The 18,462-nt window shown below is 40.9% G+C and overlaps 3 protein-coding genes across 4 annotated transcripts in view; 2 read left to right on the plus strand and 1 right to left on the minus strand.

Annotated features, from left to right (window-relative positions):
- The first annotated feature begins 222 nt into the window (after positions 1-222).
- utp3 (UTP3 small subunit processome component) lies at positions 223-6,432 on the plus strand. The gene is made up of 16 exons (XM_080890868.1): positions 223-380; positions 658-745; positions 1,193-1,249; positions 1,338-1,394; positions 1,487-1,604; positions 1,697-1,765; positions 1,857-1,978; positions 2,058-2,210; positions 2,311-2,382; positions 2,999-3,039; positions 3,119-3,215; positions 4,190-4,327; positions 4,507-4,637; positions 5,120-5,183; positions 5,920-6,027; positions 6,165-6,432. The coding sequence occupies exons 1-16, from the start codon at positions 364-366 to the stop codon at positions 6,252-6,254; spliced, it is 1,422 nt and encodes a 473-aa protein (XP_080746994.1). The 5' UTR covers positions 223-363; the 3' UTR covers positions 6,255-6,432.
- On the minus strand, positions 6,312-10,125 carry ppcs (phosphopantothenoylcysteine synthetase). Its single transcript, XM_080890869.1, has 4 exons — positions 10,018-10,125; positions 8,118-8,652; positions 7,931-8,034; positions 6,312-6,991 (listed from the first exon to the last, which is right to left on the minus strand). The coding sequence occupies exons 2-4, from the start codon at positions 8,647-8,649 to the stop codon at positions 6,665-6,667; spliced, it is 963 nt and encodes a 320-aa protein (XP_080746995.1). The 5' UTR covers positions 8,650-8,652; positions 10,018-10,125; the 3' UTR covers positions 6,312-6,664.
- A 3,697-nt stretch (positions 10,126-13,822) lies between these two features.
- The window catches only part of foxj3 (forkhead box J3), a 91,606-nt gene continuing 86,966 nt past the window's right edge, over positions 13,823-18,462 (plus strand). For both annotated transcript variants that reach the window (XM_080892120.1, XM_080892121.1), the window contains exon 1: positions 13,823-14,090. The gene's annotated coding sequence lies outside the window, so the exon portion shown is untranslated. The remainder of the gene's footprint in view (positions 14,091-18,462) is intronic.

The following is an 18,462-nucleotide window of genomic DNA, read 5'->3' on the forward strand; positions in this document are numbered from 1 at the left end:
TTACTTAATCTTAATTCATAAAGCTTGTAAAGTTTAAAAAAAAGTTGTAAAACAGCTAAAATTATTTTATTATGCGATGTTGGGGACCAATTTTTCAAAGAATAAATACACACATGTAGAGATGAATGGTCAGATAACTCTCCGCACAGTTTGTAGAAATCCTCCAGGACAGCAGGGGGCGGTAAGTTTCCTCTCTGATTGCCGTTTGAGCTGAAGAGGAAGGGGACGTTTCTTGTGGCACATGGTATCCAGTGAGTAAAACAGATGTGTGCAGTTAACTGAAGTGGATATATTCAGTTTTAATCTGCATTTATACGCACACAGACGTGGTTTATTGTCCGCTGTGTGTGAAGCTGGTTCATCATGGTTCGAGCAAAACGGTAAGTTTGGCTAAGATGTATCTACCTGTTAGCTTGTCTTTATAGCGTCTCTGCTCTGTTTTTCTGGGGTTTCGTGTGGTCACAATTGGCGTGCAGTGTTGTAGAAACAACGATAAGTTGTTAGTCTTAATTTACAAGCATACGGGTGCATGATTTATACTCCACTGCTGTGATGGGAGCTGGCGCTAGTGAAGTGTGGAGTGATCCGGGAAAAATAAATCTGGTATTTAACCAGAAGTTTTGAGTCGTTATTTGTTATTTGTCTTTTGCTGTTCAGGGGAAAACACGCGCAGCGGCCAAACAAGGATGAGGTCTATGATGAAGACGACCCTGAAGCCTACAACGACATGCCTGTCCCTGATAAGGTAAGACACGCAGTGTTTTATACAGCTGTGGTCAGAAGTTTGCATGGATGTGGGGGATAAGGTTTTAATGATTTCTTTGGAGTTTAACATGATTTCACATTATGTTACAGTTACTCAGTGTGTGGCTCTTTGCTTACTTTACCCAAGTCGGTATTGTCCTCTGATTTCTAAACTAGAGGGTAGTTGGTGACTTTAAGGGGGACAAAATATTACTTTGAAAAGAGAGGTCAAATTATAGCTTTAAAATAATAAAAACAAGATCTGAAATCTTGCCTGATCGTATGATTAAACTGTTACTTTCTGTAACCAACAAAGCGGTAATATCTACGTTGAGCCAAACCTTGATGACCTGTGAAGAATAAACTAAATAAAGACCAGCGTGCTCTCATATGGTGACTTGATACAACTGTTTTCATTCTCAAAGGTGTTTTCTCTTTTCTCATTCAGAAATCCTCAACATACACAAAAGACAAGATTGATGAGTTTCATGATGAGAAGATTGCAGTAAGTTCTTTATTTGTACTACGGTAGGTGTGCAGTGCAACAGTTGTGTTCTGTAACCTTTCTTCGTGCTCCGGTGTCTTTGCCGCAGAAACTTCTCGCCCGAGGTGTTCAAATGGAGAGCGACCGGGAGGAAGTGGACGATGAGGTAATGTCGTACGTGTTTGTTTAAAAGTAACTGCAGGTGAAAAATGTAGAGGAACAGCCGAGAAGAAACCTGAGATTATCGGAATTTCACAGGAGGAGGTGATGCCCCTGGATCTTTCTGAGTCGGAAGATGATGAAGGGGAGGAAGAAGAAGAAAATGAGGAAGAGGGGACAGATATGGAGAGTGATTTAGAAGGGAGAAATGAGGACGGTAAATTGGTGTGTGTGTGTGTGTGTGTGTGTGTGTGTGTGTGTGTGTGTCATTTTGAGCCTATCTCACTGTGTTTACATTGTCTGCTGCAGAGCTCCCTAATGAAATGGCCTGGGGCAGAAAGAAAAAAATGTTCTACGATTCAGATTATGTGACCTCAAGTAAGAACCTTTTATCTCAAGCCGTATTATTGCATTGTGTGATGATTGCATTATCTTTTATTGTGCAACATTTCGATCACTGTTATTACAGAAGGGAAATCGCAAGAAGAGTTGGAGGCTGAGGAACAAGAAGAAGAAGAAGAGGCTAAAAACATCCAAAAACGTTTAGCTGCAAATCTGAGCGAGGAGGATTATGATTTGAACTTTTTTCAGGTATTTATCTCTCTCGTAGGCCTAATGACATGCTGACAGAAACGTCTAATTCTAATTGTACGTCTTTGCCTAAATGAAGGAATTTGCTGTGGAGAAGGATGAAAGCAAGCCTGTGGAAAAAGAGGAGAGGATTGTGAAAGACCTGAAGCAGATGTCTCAGAAGGAAAAAATGAAGCTTTTGAAGAAAGAGTCACCAGAGCTGCTTGAGCTTATTCAGGACTTCAAGGCAAAGGTAAGAGACAAATAGGAAGGACGCAACTTCAGACTTAAAGAGCCTTTAAATTTTCAAGTGACGTGCAATAGATGTGACTTATTCCTGTTTCTTTGTACAGCTTAACGAGCTCAAGAATGAGCTTCAGCCTCTCATGCAAATGGTTAAGGAGGGAAAGATCCCTGCAGGAAAGGTGAGCACACTTGGCTACATTTTTCTCACGGTGTTGCTTTCAGCCACTACACGCAGGCATTTCCTGTGATAAAACACACAAAAAGCTGTGTACATTACTCTCTCTGCCCCAGAAAGCAGACAGACTGTAAGAAGCATGCAGTTGTTCAAGGGACCAGTAGAGATCAAAACTGAGCTTAATTATACTATCATTGGGCTTTCTTTATCAGGTGGCCAGAATTTAATGAATAATGATGGACACAGGCGTCAACACCATGACGCCTGTGTCTTTCTTGTATCTGCACCATTATCTAGGGAAACAAATTGTGATTGTATTGTAAGTTCCTCTGTGTTTCCAACCTTTAATCATGATGAAAGGAGAAGATACTCATACTTGTGGTGCACTGCTTACAGCCTTATTTGTAAGTAAGCTACTTTCAGCTGCTCAGATTTTTACACCGGATACGCGTCCACATGCAAATCCACATCCATATATCTCTGGCTGGAATCAAACCACCAACTTTTTGCTTGTGTAGACGTGTTTGAGTATACAGGAACATGTCATCAATATCATGAAAATCAACGATGTGAATCTGAACATCTTTCATCCTTGTTTGTTTTGTTTTTTTAACCTAAAGGGTGCCAATTACCTGAAGACAAAGCAGCAACTTTATCTCAAGTAAGTTGTGATTGGATCGTAGACTCACACGACAAACTGTCACGCTCTGTCACTGAATGATGTTTCTCTCCTGCCACAGTTACTGCACAAACATCAGCTTCTACTTGGTGCTGAAAGCAAAGCGGATACCTGCTCACAACCACCCTGTGATTGAAAGACTGCTCACCTACAGAAATGTAAGTCCACACACTGATGTTTAGACCATGCTGAAAAAAAGGTGAGCAGTTTCTCCTAGATTTGGTACTTTAATTAAAAAAAAAGCACGCGAAAGCTCAACATTTGTAGGCTCTGTTATGAGTCCAAGAGGATTGTCGCAGGATGTGTGATTATGAGCCCTAGAGCTGAACCCAAAAGGCAGGTTTAGCAAACTCAGAACAAACCCTGAACTTTGAATTAATTAACTTTGAAATGCTAAACTCAGTTCAGTCAGCTGCCATATTCTCTGAAACGCCTGTGGAGACTGCTTATGGTTGAGAAATGAACATTCAATGCACGGGCGACAGATCTGGTTGACATTCCTGCTGTCAGCATGCCAATTGCACGCTCCCTCATTGCTTGTGGCATCTGTGGCATTTTGCTGTGAGACAAAACTGCACATTCCAGGGTGGCCTTTTGTTGTGGGAAGTCTGAGGTACACCTGTGCACTACTCATGATGTCAGATCAGCATCCTGATGTGGCACACCTGTGAGGTGGGATGGATTATCTCAATATAGCAGATGTGCCCACTACCACACATTTGGACTGATTTGTGACCACTGTTTGGGAGGGATGGTTATATTGTGTATCTGGAATGAATTTTAGGTCTCTACGTCCATCCCATGGGGAATGGGAGCAGTAACAAAGGTGTTGCGTTTATATTTTTGTTGAGTGTAAATAAACGGCATCAGTGAGATACTTCAGGCTCAGCAGGTCAGGTTCACAGGGGTTAAAATAGTAGCTGTTTGTTGCAACTAAAAGCCAAAATCTTTTACTGTGCGTTTGTTACTTTGGTCGGCATCTTTTATTTGTGATTTCACTGTATTGACACTCCAAACCAGCACCATGAGACACACGATTATGAAATCTCTCCTGACACACATCCTACAAAGCTGATCACAAAAATCCACAAAATGCAAAATGTCTTACTGAGTCTCTGATGCCTGCTTGCAGCTCATCAATGAACTAGGCGCAGTAGATGCTCGGCTCGCTCCAGAGTTTCGCCAGCTACTAGCTGGTGGAGAGGAAAATAAGGCAGGAAGCAAGCAAGCAGAAGGCAAGAAGTCTAAAGTTTCAAACAGGAAGGAAAAGGTAAGAGAACAACATTAATATACTACTGTATTACGTCTGCACCAGGGGTTATCTGAGGACACTCTTCGACAACATTGATATACATAAAGAGCATCCTCAGATGACCCCTAGTGCCGACGTTTAACTTTTATATTGATTGCTAATGTGTGCGTATGTGTGCACGCACCCACTGGATACAGGAATCTGGAGAAGCTGTGCCCGAGGAGGAGTCAGACTCTGACCTGGATGAGGAAGAAGCTCTACGCTTCTACAAAGAGGCAGAGGAACGGTTAAAATTAAAGAGGAAGGGCAATAATCCAGAAGATGAAATGTAAGTATGCACTTTTTAACTTGCAGTAAAAGTACAGGAAGTGTACTCATGGGATGTGTCTTTGATATGCAGAGGATTTGGGGTCAGAATAACAGGAATCCGTGCCGACTTGCATGTTGCAATAGATGTCACGATGTAGCACATTTGATATACTATAGTATTGGGAAATACACTGAAATTTTTCAGAAGCCTGAAACACTGCAAACTGCTCTGCTCACTCTAAAGTCTTACATCCCTCTGAGTGGTTCAGTTCTATTTAAACACCAGTATTATTGGGGAGCTGAAATATGTGTGGCTTGGCTCTAAACATGTAGAGAGCAGTTACAGGACAGACTGGTGTTCAGTTGCCAAAATGACACTGTGCCTCTGGTAGAGTATTCACCAAAAGAGCCATATTGGATATTTTGGTAGTACTGAATCAAATTTATATAAGGTAAAATCAACCAGGAGAGTGAAACATTAAGAAAATCTTTGTGTTACAGGATGGAGGAGAATGAAGAGGAGGAAGAATTGGATCCAAATGCAAAGAGAGGAATCACTTACCAGGTACTGAGTGATACAGTCATGTATTTGCACAAAACATGAGTACTTACAGCAGAAATTTAATGGATGGAGCCCACTGATAACTGTAGCATATGCCACAGCTTGTTTAATAATTATCCAAGCATTACATTTTATAACTATGGATACATTTGTTTTTTTTAGTGTTACACAAGCATATGTCTTTGTATGCTTACTCATTTTGACCTCTAGGTATTTTAAAAAAATAAATAAATAAAAAAAATCATGTCTATATTGTATATGTAATTGATAAATATACAAAGGATTGTAGTTGGATAACAGATTAATAATTTCGACCCAATTAAATAACTGAAAATGTTAAAAATGAACAACTTAACTTCTTGAAGTAGTCATTTATTTGCCATTACGGTTGTTGGAGAATGGAGTCTAAACTACACTTTTGGAAGTACTGGTGTTAATAAACGTGATTGAGTGCCATCTGCTGGGCACTCGCAGTAGTACACTAAAGATTTTATCTAGCTCTAGTTCAAGAAAATGGATTGTAGTGTGCATATCAAGTTGTTTTGCTACAGCTTCAGAGAGCGTGTTTGCAAAATTCAGCTTAATTATCCTTTAAAAGTACGTAAGTGCAAGCTTTAAAGTGTTCTCCACAGCACTGCGTGTTTACATCTCTGGATTCTCCTCCTTCAAGTTTTCTAGATCCAGTGTGTGACACTGATTTCTGAATTGTATTAATTATGTTTGTCTAACAATTCCACAGATGGCCAAGAACAAGGGGCTCACGCCGAAAAGGAAGAAAATTGACCGTAATCCCAGAGTCAAGCACAGAGAGAAGTTCAGACGGGCTAAAATCCGCAGAAAGGGACAGGTCTGTATTCAACATGTTTTATTACATCGTTGAGCAAGGATTTCAGGGATTGTCTGAAGACTCTTAAAGAGGATGTGCTGGATTGTGACACACATTTCTGCGATGCGTTTTAAAATTGCTGCTTATCGTTTCGCCAGGTCCGAGAGGTTCGTCACGAAGAGACGAGATACAGCGGAGAGCTGTCTGGTATTCGTGCTGGTGTCAAGAAGAGTGTCAAACTCAAGTAACCGAGTCCAGAATATGCTGCCAAGTGTGGCAGTGAGATTGAACCAGTACCAGTGGACTGTGATTTTAAATGTTTATTATTGGAAAACCTTGCAGGAAAGAAAATATTGTCATTGTTTTAAAACTTGAAACTGCTTTTCTGATTACTAGAAAGTGTGAATAAACATTTTAAAACCTGGATATTGTCCCTCTACAGAGACTGCGTTTAATGCTTCGAGGTTCATTCTTAGAACACACACAACAAACAAGGAAGATGTGACTTACAGTTGTCGCTAAGGTTTTGCAACAGTAGAGCATACTGAATATACAGTAACTTGCCAGCAGAACAGGCAGGTATGAATTGCAGCCCAATGTGGATCACGTAAGAATACAGACACAACTTAAAGCTGCTCAGACATGCAGATACGTTCTATCAAGCCACTTGTTGAGTTATGAAGTTGTCATGCGCCGACGTCAAGTTGCTGACTATCCTCTCTTCTATCTCCACCTCATTCTTCACATCCTCCTCAGTTAGGATTAGCTCAGCCTGAGTCTCAAGGGTCACCACCACCACATAACCCCGCCTAGAGTCCAGTACGTTGGCCACCACTGCTTGGTGCCTGTAGGTATCCAGAGCTCGTCGAGCCTTGTCCAGCAGGATCGACGCATCAGTCTCGAGTTTGAAGGATATGACAAATGCCTGAGGTGCCCATTCTTTCACCAGTGGGGACAATATCTTGGGGACCATTTTCATGCTCAGCTGAAGGGCAGAAGAAAAATTGTAATTACTGGCAAGACTAAAGAGGCATACGCACAGGAAAATGTAATTCAGCAACTGAGAGGAGCAACAATAACAACTGCTGAATTGAAAGTATGTGCAGCTGTTTAACGCAGCAGTTCCCAACCCGTTTTGCTCCACGGACCGGTTTAATGTCAGACCATATTTTCACAGACCGGCCTTTAAGGTGTCGCGGATAAATACAACAAAATAAAATTATATGACCAAGACAAAAACTGGTATTTTCTAAATATAATAAACGCAAATTAACTGTGTAATTGTGGAACTTCATTAGCAGCGTCCTCCTGAAATGCTCCAACAACATTAAGAGTAAGATCTTCCTCTCTGCCCTTTAATGCTCTCTGGTCGCTATGGTAATGTATAAATATTTCTTTCAAAATAAGACACAACTACAACACGGTAAAAAAAAACCCCAGGGAAACTACAAATTTCACACCCAAGCTTCGACTCTCGGGGCCCGGTACCAAACGACTCACGGACCATGCCCCGGGGGTTGGGGACCGCAAGCGTAAGGGTTCACAGCCTGGAGTTTATTCCCTAGCTGTAAGTATAAATTAGTGCTCGGTTTTAGGACCATATATTGATGCTTATATAACAATAAAAGTAAAATTATTTGCAACCAACAGGAAAAAATAAAGCTTCATCCAAGTATCTGTATTTCTTACTGATGCTCATCAGACACAAAGACACTGTGGTATCCGTACACAGAGGTCTGGGGATCTTCCAGGAACGATGACTCTCTAATTATCATTAGGTTAGCAGCATATGTTACCATGGCAATATTCCCCCGTAAGCAGTGAACCCCCTTCGTACTCACATCTCATGCTTCCTTTTACACACCTCCGAACTGAAGTGGTGAATAAAAAGCAGACCAATAACACCATTTCCCCCCACCCTCACCTGAAGAGGTCCGTTGGAAGACTGGATTTTGTGTTCAGGCATCTCAGATGCTGGGATGTAGAAATCAGACACTGCTGCAGCCAAGTAAAACATAGCCTTTGATCCTAAGGGCAGAACAAACACTTGTGAAGATGTTTTGAACGTATGTTAGACAAAGCCACAGCTCAGGCCTTTAACCTGCTGTTACCTATTTTGCTGAGAGCCTGCGCTGCTGCTTTGAGTAGGTGCAGATACTCTGACAGAGTGCTGAACTCGATAGGCAGAAGAAGTCTGCTTTTTTTCACCTCCTCGTATCTCTTCAGTACTTTGGCAATGTTCGGCAGCACCTGCTGATTAACCACCACTTCACCAGTATTACCAGGCGCTCCTCCACCTTGAAACTCCAGAGCGTCCAGCATGTTGATGGTTAAAAACATTCGTGTGTAGGGGTAGAGTGAGCGATGCCTGTGTAGGAAAATGACTGCATAACCAGAGTCTATGAAATACTCTGCAGAGGAGGCTCCTCGCCTGCCGCTGCTGAAGTTATCGAGGAAGCGAACAGTGCGGGACTCCAGGGGAACCTTGGTGCCTCCTGAAGTGATGAGAACCACCTTTCGGCCTGCTTCTGCGTGAAAGCTGGCAAAAGCAGCCATCTTCTCTTTGACCTCCTCCACATGGGAGGGAACAGCAAATTCTTCTGCTAACTTCCCATCAATAGATGATATTCTGGGTTCAGCCATCACCTGACAAGAGAGAAGAAGGAGGCATCTTTAAGTGATGCCTAATGTGATTCAACAGTCTCCAGTGACAGGTCTGTTTTCAAAGTGGGACATTTCAGTATCAGATTACCTCGCTGTTGGTTTCTGCAGGTCACAAATTTATGGATGTACAGTTATAAATCACACTGGGCCTACTTTAATAAAGCTGACTGGGACAATATTAAAATAATGCTGATAATTTTACACCCAAAGTGTGACATTTAACCACAAAAACTACATTTTCCCGTTCAGTATTTAGAAAATGACAGTTAATGAAGACTGTTAATTCTGTGCTTCACTATTTTCTTCTCTTTTTTTGGTAAAACAGCGCATTTGAAAATTCATGGATAAAAATAATATTTGTATTATTGTATTATAGTATTGTAAATATTATTTTGATTAAAGGACTTGTGCATACTGGTGGGTTAATCATTACAGAAAGATAAAAAATTGCCAATACTTTAAATTTAGGCCAGTGTAGCATAAGCATTACTCTGGGTGACGATCTGCTGAATTTATTAAGCACTGTAAATGTACGTGCAGCCATCCTCCTGTAACGTCTACCTGACGGTAACAAGAATTAATGGTGTGCTGGATGGCCATGATCGTTGTACATTTACATAAAATTTAAGAAAAAAAATCCAAAATGTGCAATACATAAGCATAAAGTAAACTGAATTCACACTTTATTAGGTGGGGTGGATGCATCCATCCACCCCCTTCTGCTTATCAAATTCAAGGTCACCAGGGGGGCTAGATCTTAAAATGTTGTCGTCATTTAACATTTATACAGGTTCAACCAACACTAATCATCTACTTGTCCTGACTGTATAGGCCTCTGTCCCTCAAAGAGCTCTGCTTAGTTTCTCTAGCAAAGTGCCAAAAGTGTTTAAACATATAGGTGCAATAACTTAAACTGTCCACTTTTTTACAGTCTGTTTTTATATCGTGGTATTTCTGATATTATGTCTTACCTATGTTTGTATCTATAGCTGTTTGTCCCATAGCCTGTGGTTTCCAAATGTTACAGCTGACTAATGAGAAGAAGAATATGAAGAAATAAACCCACGCCTCCCTGAAAATCCTCGCTTTGTTCACTGATCCGTTTACAGGTCGAATAACAGGCTAAGTTTATGCATATTCTCGCGTCATCGTTACGTATGGGTGAACTTCACAGCACAACACTGACGTGATACACACCTGTTTGCGGTTAAATGACACGCGACAGTAAACACGCTGTCAAAGTAGAAGGTGGACACTTTCTTTGGCTACTTAATGTTCAGTAATAAGAAAGGCGACACGACATAGCGCTACATGATGTTTGTAGGTTACTTGCAACTGCGGTAATACCTTATATAAAACGTAAACGACGTCTCAGACTCACAGACAAAACTTCAAAACACCCCACTTTGGTATTCGGATACCTCCAAACAACTTGTGCACTTCCTGAAGGCCAACTCTTTGGTTTTTATAAATACAGCACAACGCCTCCAGCTCCCCTAGCGGCCATTTGCGGTATTAAACAAAGAAATGGTAGTCTGCTTTTGAGTCAGCAGTGCGTCAATTATTTTTCCCTCCTGCTTGAAGTGTCAAACTTTATAAAACCCGAGCATCAACGGAGAGGACAAGGGGAATTTCTCTCAAAAAGGGGATCTTTTTGCACTGGACTGTCCCACTGAATCAGCAGATACAGTCGACGAGCAAAGACAAAATGTTGAATTGAACTTTGTGTGCGACTAGTTTGACAAGCAACAGCATCATTGAAAGCTCCTTTTCTTTGGATGTTGGTGCGCGTTTGTACATCTAATTTCTGGTAAGTTTTGAAAAAGATTTAAATACAAGCTTTTCGGGGAGGAGAAAAATGCGTTTATTTGAAATTCAATATATATATATGTATATGTACAAAATATATGTTTTATTTCATATATGTGTCTTGTACATGTCATTTGTGTTTAAATCTGAGATTAAGATGAATATTAATAATAATCCAAACCAAAAACAAGTGGATTAGAAATATGACAATCTGAACATTTTTACTGTTATTTTTAATTTTAGGCAAAAGTTATGTTTTTATAGTTTAAGGGAAAAGTCTGCTTTTGTGAACGCATTTATTTTTTTAATAAATAAAGCACTTACTGAGCAGCTAGTAAAACTAGAACAGACCTATAGAAATGTAAGTGCATTACAATATGATCCTTCCAAGCCCTCTTTCAATCGCTTAGCTTAGAACTAGTTTAATCTCATTTATCTAAGAATAAATGTGTTTTAATTAGTTTAGCTTTAGATTGTTTCATTGCATTCCAGCTGACTGTGCAGATCTTGTGTCCTCTAAACTCTGCTCCTTAAGTGCATCCTATTTCACTGTTTCAAAGACTCGACAGTCTGTCTCTGTGGGAATTGGAGCAATTGTGATGGGAACACAGACAGTATTTCAATATTTTTGTGGTTTATTGTTTGTGTTACTTTCATTTCAAATTTTTATTTTTACTGCTATCCAAATTTGATCTGAACAGTATGTAAGGGTTAAAGGTGTAATGCACAGTTTTTATGTAATAGTTTATGTAAACGTGACAGGCGAGTTGTATAAATTCTTATTTTTCATTAAGTTAACAATTTTTTTATTATCTGATCTCCTTTTTTCTTTGTTGTTGTTGTTACTGTTATGACACCATCTCATAGTGTAAGGCCCTTACCAGGTGCCTGTGGCACTTTTTAAAATCTGTGTTGCTTATTTGTTGTTTATCGTGGACTGAACTAGTTTTTTTTTCTTTATCATGCTGCTGTAACACAACAAGTTCAGTTGTAGTTTCAATAAAGTCTCTCTCTCTCTCTCTCTCTCTCTCTCTCTCTCTCTATATATATATATATATATATATATATATATATATATATATATATATATATATATACACGCACACACACAAAATATATAAAATATATATACATATATACAAAAAGATGTAGCTAAGGAAAGTCCATTTTCAGGATTTGTGATTTTCAAAAACTAAAGAAATCATCTGAGAAACTAACCAATAACAACTCACAAAAATCAACTGCTTGGTCAGTGTGAAAACTATTTTGGGATATATAAGTTTTATTCACCATAAACTTTTTATTTCAGCCTAAAGTGGCACATCATAAGCTAGAGGAGGGCAGGCTGAGCCAGTATACCTACAAACCTTTTATTTTAAGACTTTAATCGTTTATCAATTGTCTTGTTCCATATTTTTAGGATTTATTGGCGGCAGTTCCGCAATCGACCGGCAGGTGCCGCTGCTGCACCGTTGGAAGGACAGTTACACCACTTCGGCTGCTACCTTCACGTGCGTACTTAATTGCATTGTTTTCCCTTCCAGTTTAAGCGCATGCGATGCACATTTGTAAAAGCTAAATAACTTTTTTTTACTAGATATCAGAACAATATGATATCTGTTTGCATAACTAATAAAATAACTATTAATTATAATAATGATAATAACTAAGTAATAAAAATATATGTTGTAGCTTAGGTGAAAATAAGTGACATGGAAAATTCTAAATAAAGTATTAATAATAAAAATAGCTGGAAAAAACATAAATCGATGTAGTGATTGCTTGTATTTTTTCAGGATCACTGTTTTGCACTAAAGATGCCATGCTGATATTTCTCTTTTGATGGCCTCTGCAAGCCTCCGCGTTGAAGGTCGAGCTTTATGAGTGGAGTTAAAGGACATCCAGATATTAGTGAGCATAAAACCTTCACACTAATTAAATGATTGCAACACTTTGGCAGAAGAACTGACAGAACAATTCAAAAAAAGGCAACCAAATTCCCCACATACAACAACCACACCTCTATCACACACTTCCAGTTTCTTAAATTATCCCATATAAAAAGCCCAGAAGAAGCATGAATGAAAATTAAGGCGATGCCACGGTAAACTTTTCCTTCCGTTGTTATAATACTGCTTACAACTGCTTTGAAGTGATTGCGGGCATTGAGGTCACTGAGCCCATTAGTGTCATGTTATTGCTGGCAATTTTTTTTTTTTTTTTTGCTCTGTGAATTTATGATGCAGTTCACATTGTGCAATGGACATTTTAAATAGTTTTTAAGCTCGCTATATTTACATAGGCTCGGACCACTTACATGTGTGCACATGCTCCTGCAGTAAAGGTTGATTCAGTACAGGGTTAAGTTTAGAAACACCAGCCTGTTATTTTTAGGTCTTTTTTCCCCCAACTGTGGTAACTGAGCTAAAACTGCACCTTTGTATGGAGATGATCCTGTATCGTGCTGTTTCAAAACACTAATGCTTGTCTTTTATCACTGTCTATTTCATTTCTCTGAAACACCTACTCCTTAAAAGATGCACATTTTAATTAAACTCTTTCATCCGATCTTTGATCTACACTTCCTGTGGGTATCACTTCCTAAAAAGGCATGCTTCATACAAGTTTTTGCAAGTAGTAACTTATTGCAGTTTCAGCAGTTAATAATTAATAATCAGAGCAACTTAAAGAGAAAAGGCATGCTGCATGAGGTTTTGTATTGATTTAGAGATATTTTTTAATTATTTTCTAGGGATTTTACCCTTTATTAACATCTTATTAACGTGTGAGCTAGCTGCAGACTTGATGGCTGCCACAATTTATAACCCACTTATTACAATGAAAGCAGCATACACCCATTTAATAGACCTGGAAACCTGTTAGAGCTTGTAAGTAGGCTACAGTTTTACTAAATGATTTGACCTTTGAATAAGTATAAATAAAGCCACTGGTTAAAACTTACACACCTTTTATTTAAAAAAAGGTGACTTATCAGACCATGTGGACTGTATTCAACTACCCCCCCCCCCCCCCCCCCCCCCCCGCGCCTCCTGCTTTTATTCTGTGATGTTGCCTCTATTTTTCTGCGCACTTTGAGCTACATTTACACCCAGTGCGCAATAAATAAAGCAGATATCACGGATCATTTTTATTGATTGAAGTGCTTTCGTGTGTGCGGGTGCTTTTTCCACTGCGGGCGTGTGCATTTAACCGCGCGCTAGTTTCTGTGGCGGCAGGGGTGGTGAAAGACAGAGAGAGAGAGAGAGAGAAAAGAAACCTTCATGTGAGCTGTCTATGTGAAAGTAGTTCCGGGCACTTAACCCAAAGAGGGGAGAGTCCCGGATGTTGGCTCGGCCGCCGAAAGAAAGGCGAACGGGTGAAGGCGGAGAGAAGCTGAAGAGGGACGCCACGGCACCGCAGGCACACCGGCGAAGCCACGGTCACAGCGGCTCTTCACACAGGACGATAGCGTCAGGAGCGCAGGACATCCCCGAGGGGGGAGGGCAACCCGCTATCCGAAGAAGAGGAGGTGAAGGAAGGGGGGAGACAGTTACTCTGAAAACTACCGTGAGGATTACAGAGAGCCACCGTCACAGCAGCTTTCACCCTGAGTAAGTGAGCTATACGGGCATGGAAGTTGAACTAAGGCCCACGAAATGGACGACTTTAACGGGGAAGTGAGCTGCACTGAAGTTGTGGGGATTGCGCCCAGTGAACAGGCCCTGACACACGGTTCTCCACTCGCTGTGCTGAGGCGTGAGGGGGGACTCCTGGTTTTTTTTCCCCCTTCTTCTTCTGCTCAGGGAGCCAGTCAGTGTTTCCCCCGTGGTCAGTGTTAGTACACCCCGGCCGTGCTGCTGCAACTCTCCAAGTTGACAGCTCTTGCGTTAGCCTGCTAACACCGCCGTGCAACCGGTGACAACTGACAGGGCAACTTTGACAGCTAGCTAGCCAGTTTTGGTAGCCAGCTAACTTTAGCAGAGTGTTGTGGGCGCTTTCTCCAGGGCCAGGGCTAGGTGTGTTTGTGTGTACGCTTGTGCTTTTCCTCGCTTTAGGTGGCTGTATAATGACCTACCCCAGCCCTCCACAGCTATCGTTAAGCTAGCTGTTTGGTATGTGAGACGATGTGTGTCCAGCATGGAGTGAGTGTGTGCATGAGCCCAGTGTCATTTGGCTTTCCTGCGTGCTCTGACGGTATTTGACTCACAGCTGTTGCAGTGTGTTTTCTCGTCTGTCAATCGTCTGCTTCTCGGGCGAGGTTATAAATTCCTGCAGGAAAAATAATGATCCTAGCATGAAAAAGATGGGGGGGGGACCCCCTCAAAAATCTAGTCGACCTGTGTGAGAAGGGCGAAGGATTGTCATGAGGCTGGGCAATCAACAAGTGCAAAGCGTGTTTCAGGTGCATTTTACGCCGCTGATTTTGATCTCCAGTCTGCCTCTGTGCCGCTGTGCATTGTCCTGAGACGGCACAGGCGGGTATTGCGGTTAACTCTTTGGTCATTTGTGCAAGATTTCTCGGGGCATGCTTTTTCTTATCTCTTATGTTTTTTCTAGTAGTGAGTTTGTGATCGTTCAGAATAAGACACACACACACACACACACACACACACACACACACACACACACACACACACAAAACCCCAAAACAAAACAGCTGCGACATTTGTATGTAGTTGTGTACAAAAACGGCGCTCTTCCCTTTTTATCCCGACTTCCTTTATTAAAAGATGGATGACTGAACTCTTAATTTGCACTGCTGTCAACTCGTGCAGGCTTTATCAACGGATTCAGTGTGCTATTGCAGAGATGGGCTTGCAACGAGCTAATCATCATATACTCTCAATTAAATTTGCCATAAAGCCGGCGAAAAAAGGTTAAATTTATGACTAAATCCAAGCGTAATAAATTCCCCCCTAACATCCCAACCATGCCAGACCTTATGCTTCAACTAACAAAATGCCCATAGCGTTAGTCAGCACCCACAATCAAAGGTCAGACCTGGTTTGCTTCTTAATCACCCATCCTTTAAATAGCAGGCCCACAGAGCTGTCTGGATCGAGGCTATCTGTGCGTGCAGCTGTAGAAGACACATGGTGTTTAAGTGTGCATGGTGTTTGAAGTTGTTCCATCCAGGTCACTAGGGCCACAGTGGTTCCATTAGGCGTATTGTGGGGAAATGAGCATGCATGCTTACCCCGTCATTTTTATCATTCGAGTTTCAAGAAGTGACACCAAACAAGATGTGTGAAAAGTCTTAAGTTTGCTATGTGTTTTTTGGTGCTTGATGCAATTCACTAAAGTCGCCTTTTTATAAACACTGCTGTTTTTATAACCAAGATCTGTCACCGGGCTGTGTGACACTGGTAGTATTTGCAGTTCTTATCTGACTTGAAGTACGGCTAATGCATGCTTTTTAAAGGCTGCTGCAAAAGTATACATTACAACACACACACACACACACACACGCACGCACTGCTGTAACATCCATTTAATTCATTTTAGTCTGTAAGCAATGCTCATGTTCATTTCTGTTTAAAGCTGAAAATGCTGGGCAGGCTCAGACTTGGAGGTTCCTTCATGTGTATTATGTACAGTAGTTTATAGTTTACAATTTGATATCAAACGGAGCCTGGTTTGGGATTTTATTTGTCATAGTAAAAAGAAAGAATATGAACAAATAAAATCCCAAACCAGTGTTCCGTTTGATATAATTGATAAACTATAAATAACGTGTACATAATACACATGAAGGAACCATCCAAGTCTGAGCATGGCAGCAGTTCAGCTTAAACAGATATGAACATGAGCATTGCTTACAGACTAAAATGAATTAAATGGATGTTACAGCAGTGCGTGCGTGTGTGTGTGTGTGTGTGTGTGTGAGAGAGAGAGATGACAATAACATTTATCTACCATCTCTGAAGAAAAATTAATTTGTTGGCATGTGCAGAAGACAAGGAACATAAATGTAAAATATTTCATCACAGGTACTGTTATGCTTGGAGGTGTATAATTTAATAGACCAAATAGAATAATGACATGATATTGGGATAATTTTGATGTATGTCAGGGGTCAGAAAGCCAGTATTGTACTGTGAATTCAGAACAGCTTTTTACTTTTTTGAATATGAGCTCATTTGGTATTCAGTATGTGGCCCTGTGCCTAGCCGGTCTCACTGAGAGGCTTTTTAATTTCTCCCCTTGTTGAAGTGATTATTCAAATGGCCATCCGTGAGGTGCAGTTATCAGACTCCTGGTGCTAGTTGAGCCTGTGGCAACATGAAGGCCCATCACAGCCCCCCCACCGCCCTGTGTAGTTGGACAGCACCCAACAGGTACCCTCTGTTGCAACCCCTATTAGACGGTCACATCTTCCCCCTCAGGCTGAAAACCTTTTGTGTTATGCGATTGGCAGATGGCAATTTATTCATGAGGACTGCTGATGCTTTGGGTCAGAGGGCTCTGTTAATATTTTTTACAATGACTTAGTTTTGGTCTGAATCCAAAGTGGCTTGTTTCAGTCTTTCGCTCTCTGCTCTGAAATGTGAAGTTATTTTAGGTCTTTTTTTTTTTTTCTTCCCTCCTCACTTCATCGCCCATCATCTTGTCCTTCAGCGTGTTTTTCTTCTTGGATGAGCGAAAAAACAGGATCTTCCTTCTCATTTCAACAGCTGTTTGCTCTGCATGGAGGCCAGGCTCAGGCACACTGACTGGACAGTTTTTGGGTTTTTTTTTTTTTTTTTTTGTTTGAAAAATTCTCCCTGTACCCTGCTTATATCCGGCGTTGGATGTTTCGCCGCGTTTGGTGAGAAGAGACTGGCTCAGTCTTCATTAGCAAAGCCGTGCATCACTAGAATGCCGATGAGCTATGAAGCCATTCATCTGCTGGAAATGCCTCCCTGATTCCAATTTGAATCTTGTTTGCAGTCACATTGTGTGAGCCCACTTCTCCATGTTAAAGAAGTCTCTTTATGTGAGCGATCAGAGGGGGATAATTGCACTTAAGTGAACCTCATTTAGTGCTGGCCAGAGCAATTACAGTAACTGCAGTTCTAGGCATTTTTGGGGCCTGGAGCAGCTGTCATTGAGTCTCTGTAGCTGAGATATCAAATGGTGAATAGAATGGCATTGCCATGCCATCATGGGAATGGCATATCCTTGGATGGATTTTAATTAGTTTTTGCAGGTTTTTGCTCAGCGCTTTTCTTTTCTTTTTTTTTCTCCATTTGAAGAAAAGCATAATTAAAAATGACAATTAGAAATGCATTATTTTAGTAATGATTGAAAATAAATTATTCTCAAGGTGCTGTAAGGTGAAAAAAGCCAGCAATGTTTCTTCAGGCAAAACCCCCTGGGCTTGAGGGAGATGTTTTATCATTAATGTTATTCAGGAGCCAAATTTTGGGTTTTGCTCAGCTGGGTGCTTTAATCTATTTTTGCTGTAAATTAATGAATTTTTAAAGAGCCCCTCGCTGGATATGGGTGGATGTGGGAATGCAGCGCTGGTTCGGTTTTCAAACGAGCCTCTACTCCTCCTCCGTCACCCCCACCCTCCTCACGGGATGGAGAGAATGAATTTGCTGAAGCACTACACTTTTCATTTTTTATTCATCCAGCAGTCCACTGTCTAGTTCTCCTCATCCTACCTCCTCCTCATCTATTGAATTGAATTTGTCAGTGAACTAGTCTTGTATGCGCCAATTCACGTCCTGGATTGGAGTTGGGCGTAGATGTGAATTGGTGAGGGAGTCATGGGATATTTAATTCAGCTGGCTCTTTTGCTCATATTATCAGTACATTTGCTCAGATGCATGTTTTATCTAAAAGTGTGTATCGATTTATGTCTGTCTGACTAATCAGGGACGGTCTCTTTGCAAGGGGAACTACAGTAACTACCCACACTAGAGTTTGCCGGGTAAGTTTAGAAAGTGGAGAAGAAATGGGTGGGGTAGGGGCGGAGGGGAGAGGAGGGGGGTTTGG

This window comes from Rhamphochromis sp. 'chilingali' (genome assembly GCF_963969265.1).
Source record: "Rhamphochromis sp. 'chilingali' genome assembly, chromosome: 9".
Classification (NCBI taxonomy): Eukaryota; Metazoa; Chordata; class Actinopteri; order Cichliformes; family Cichlidae; genus Rhamphochromis; species Rhamphochromis sp. 'chilingali'.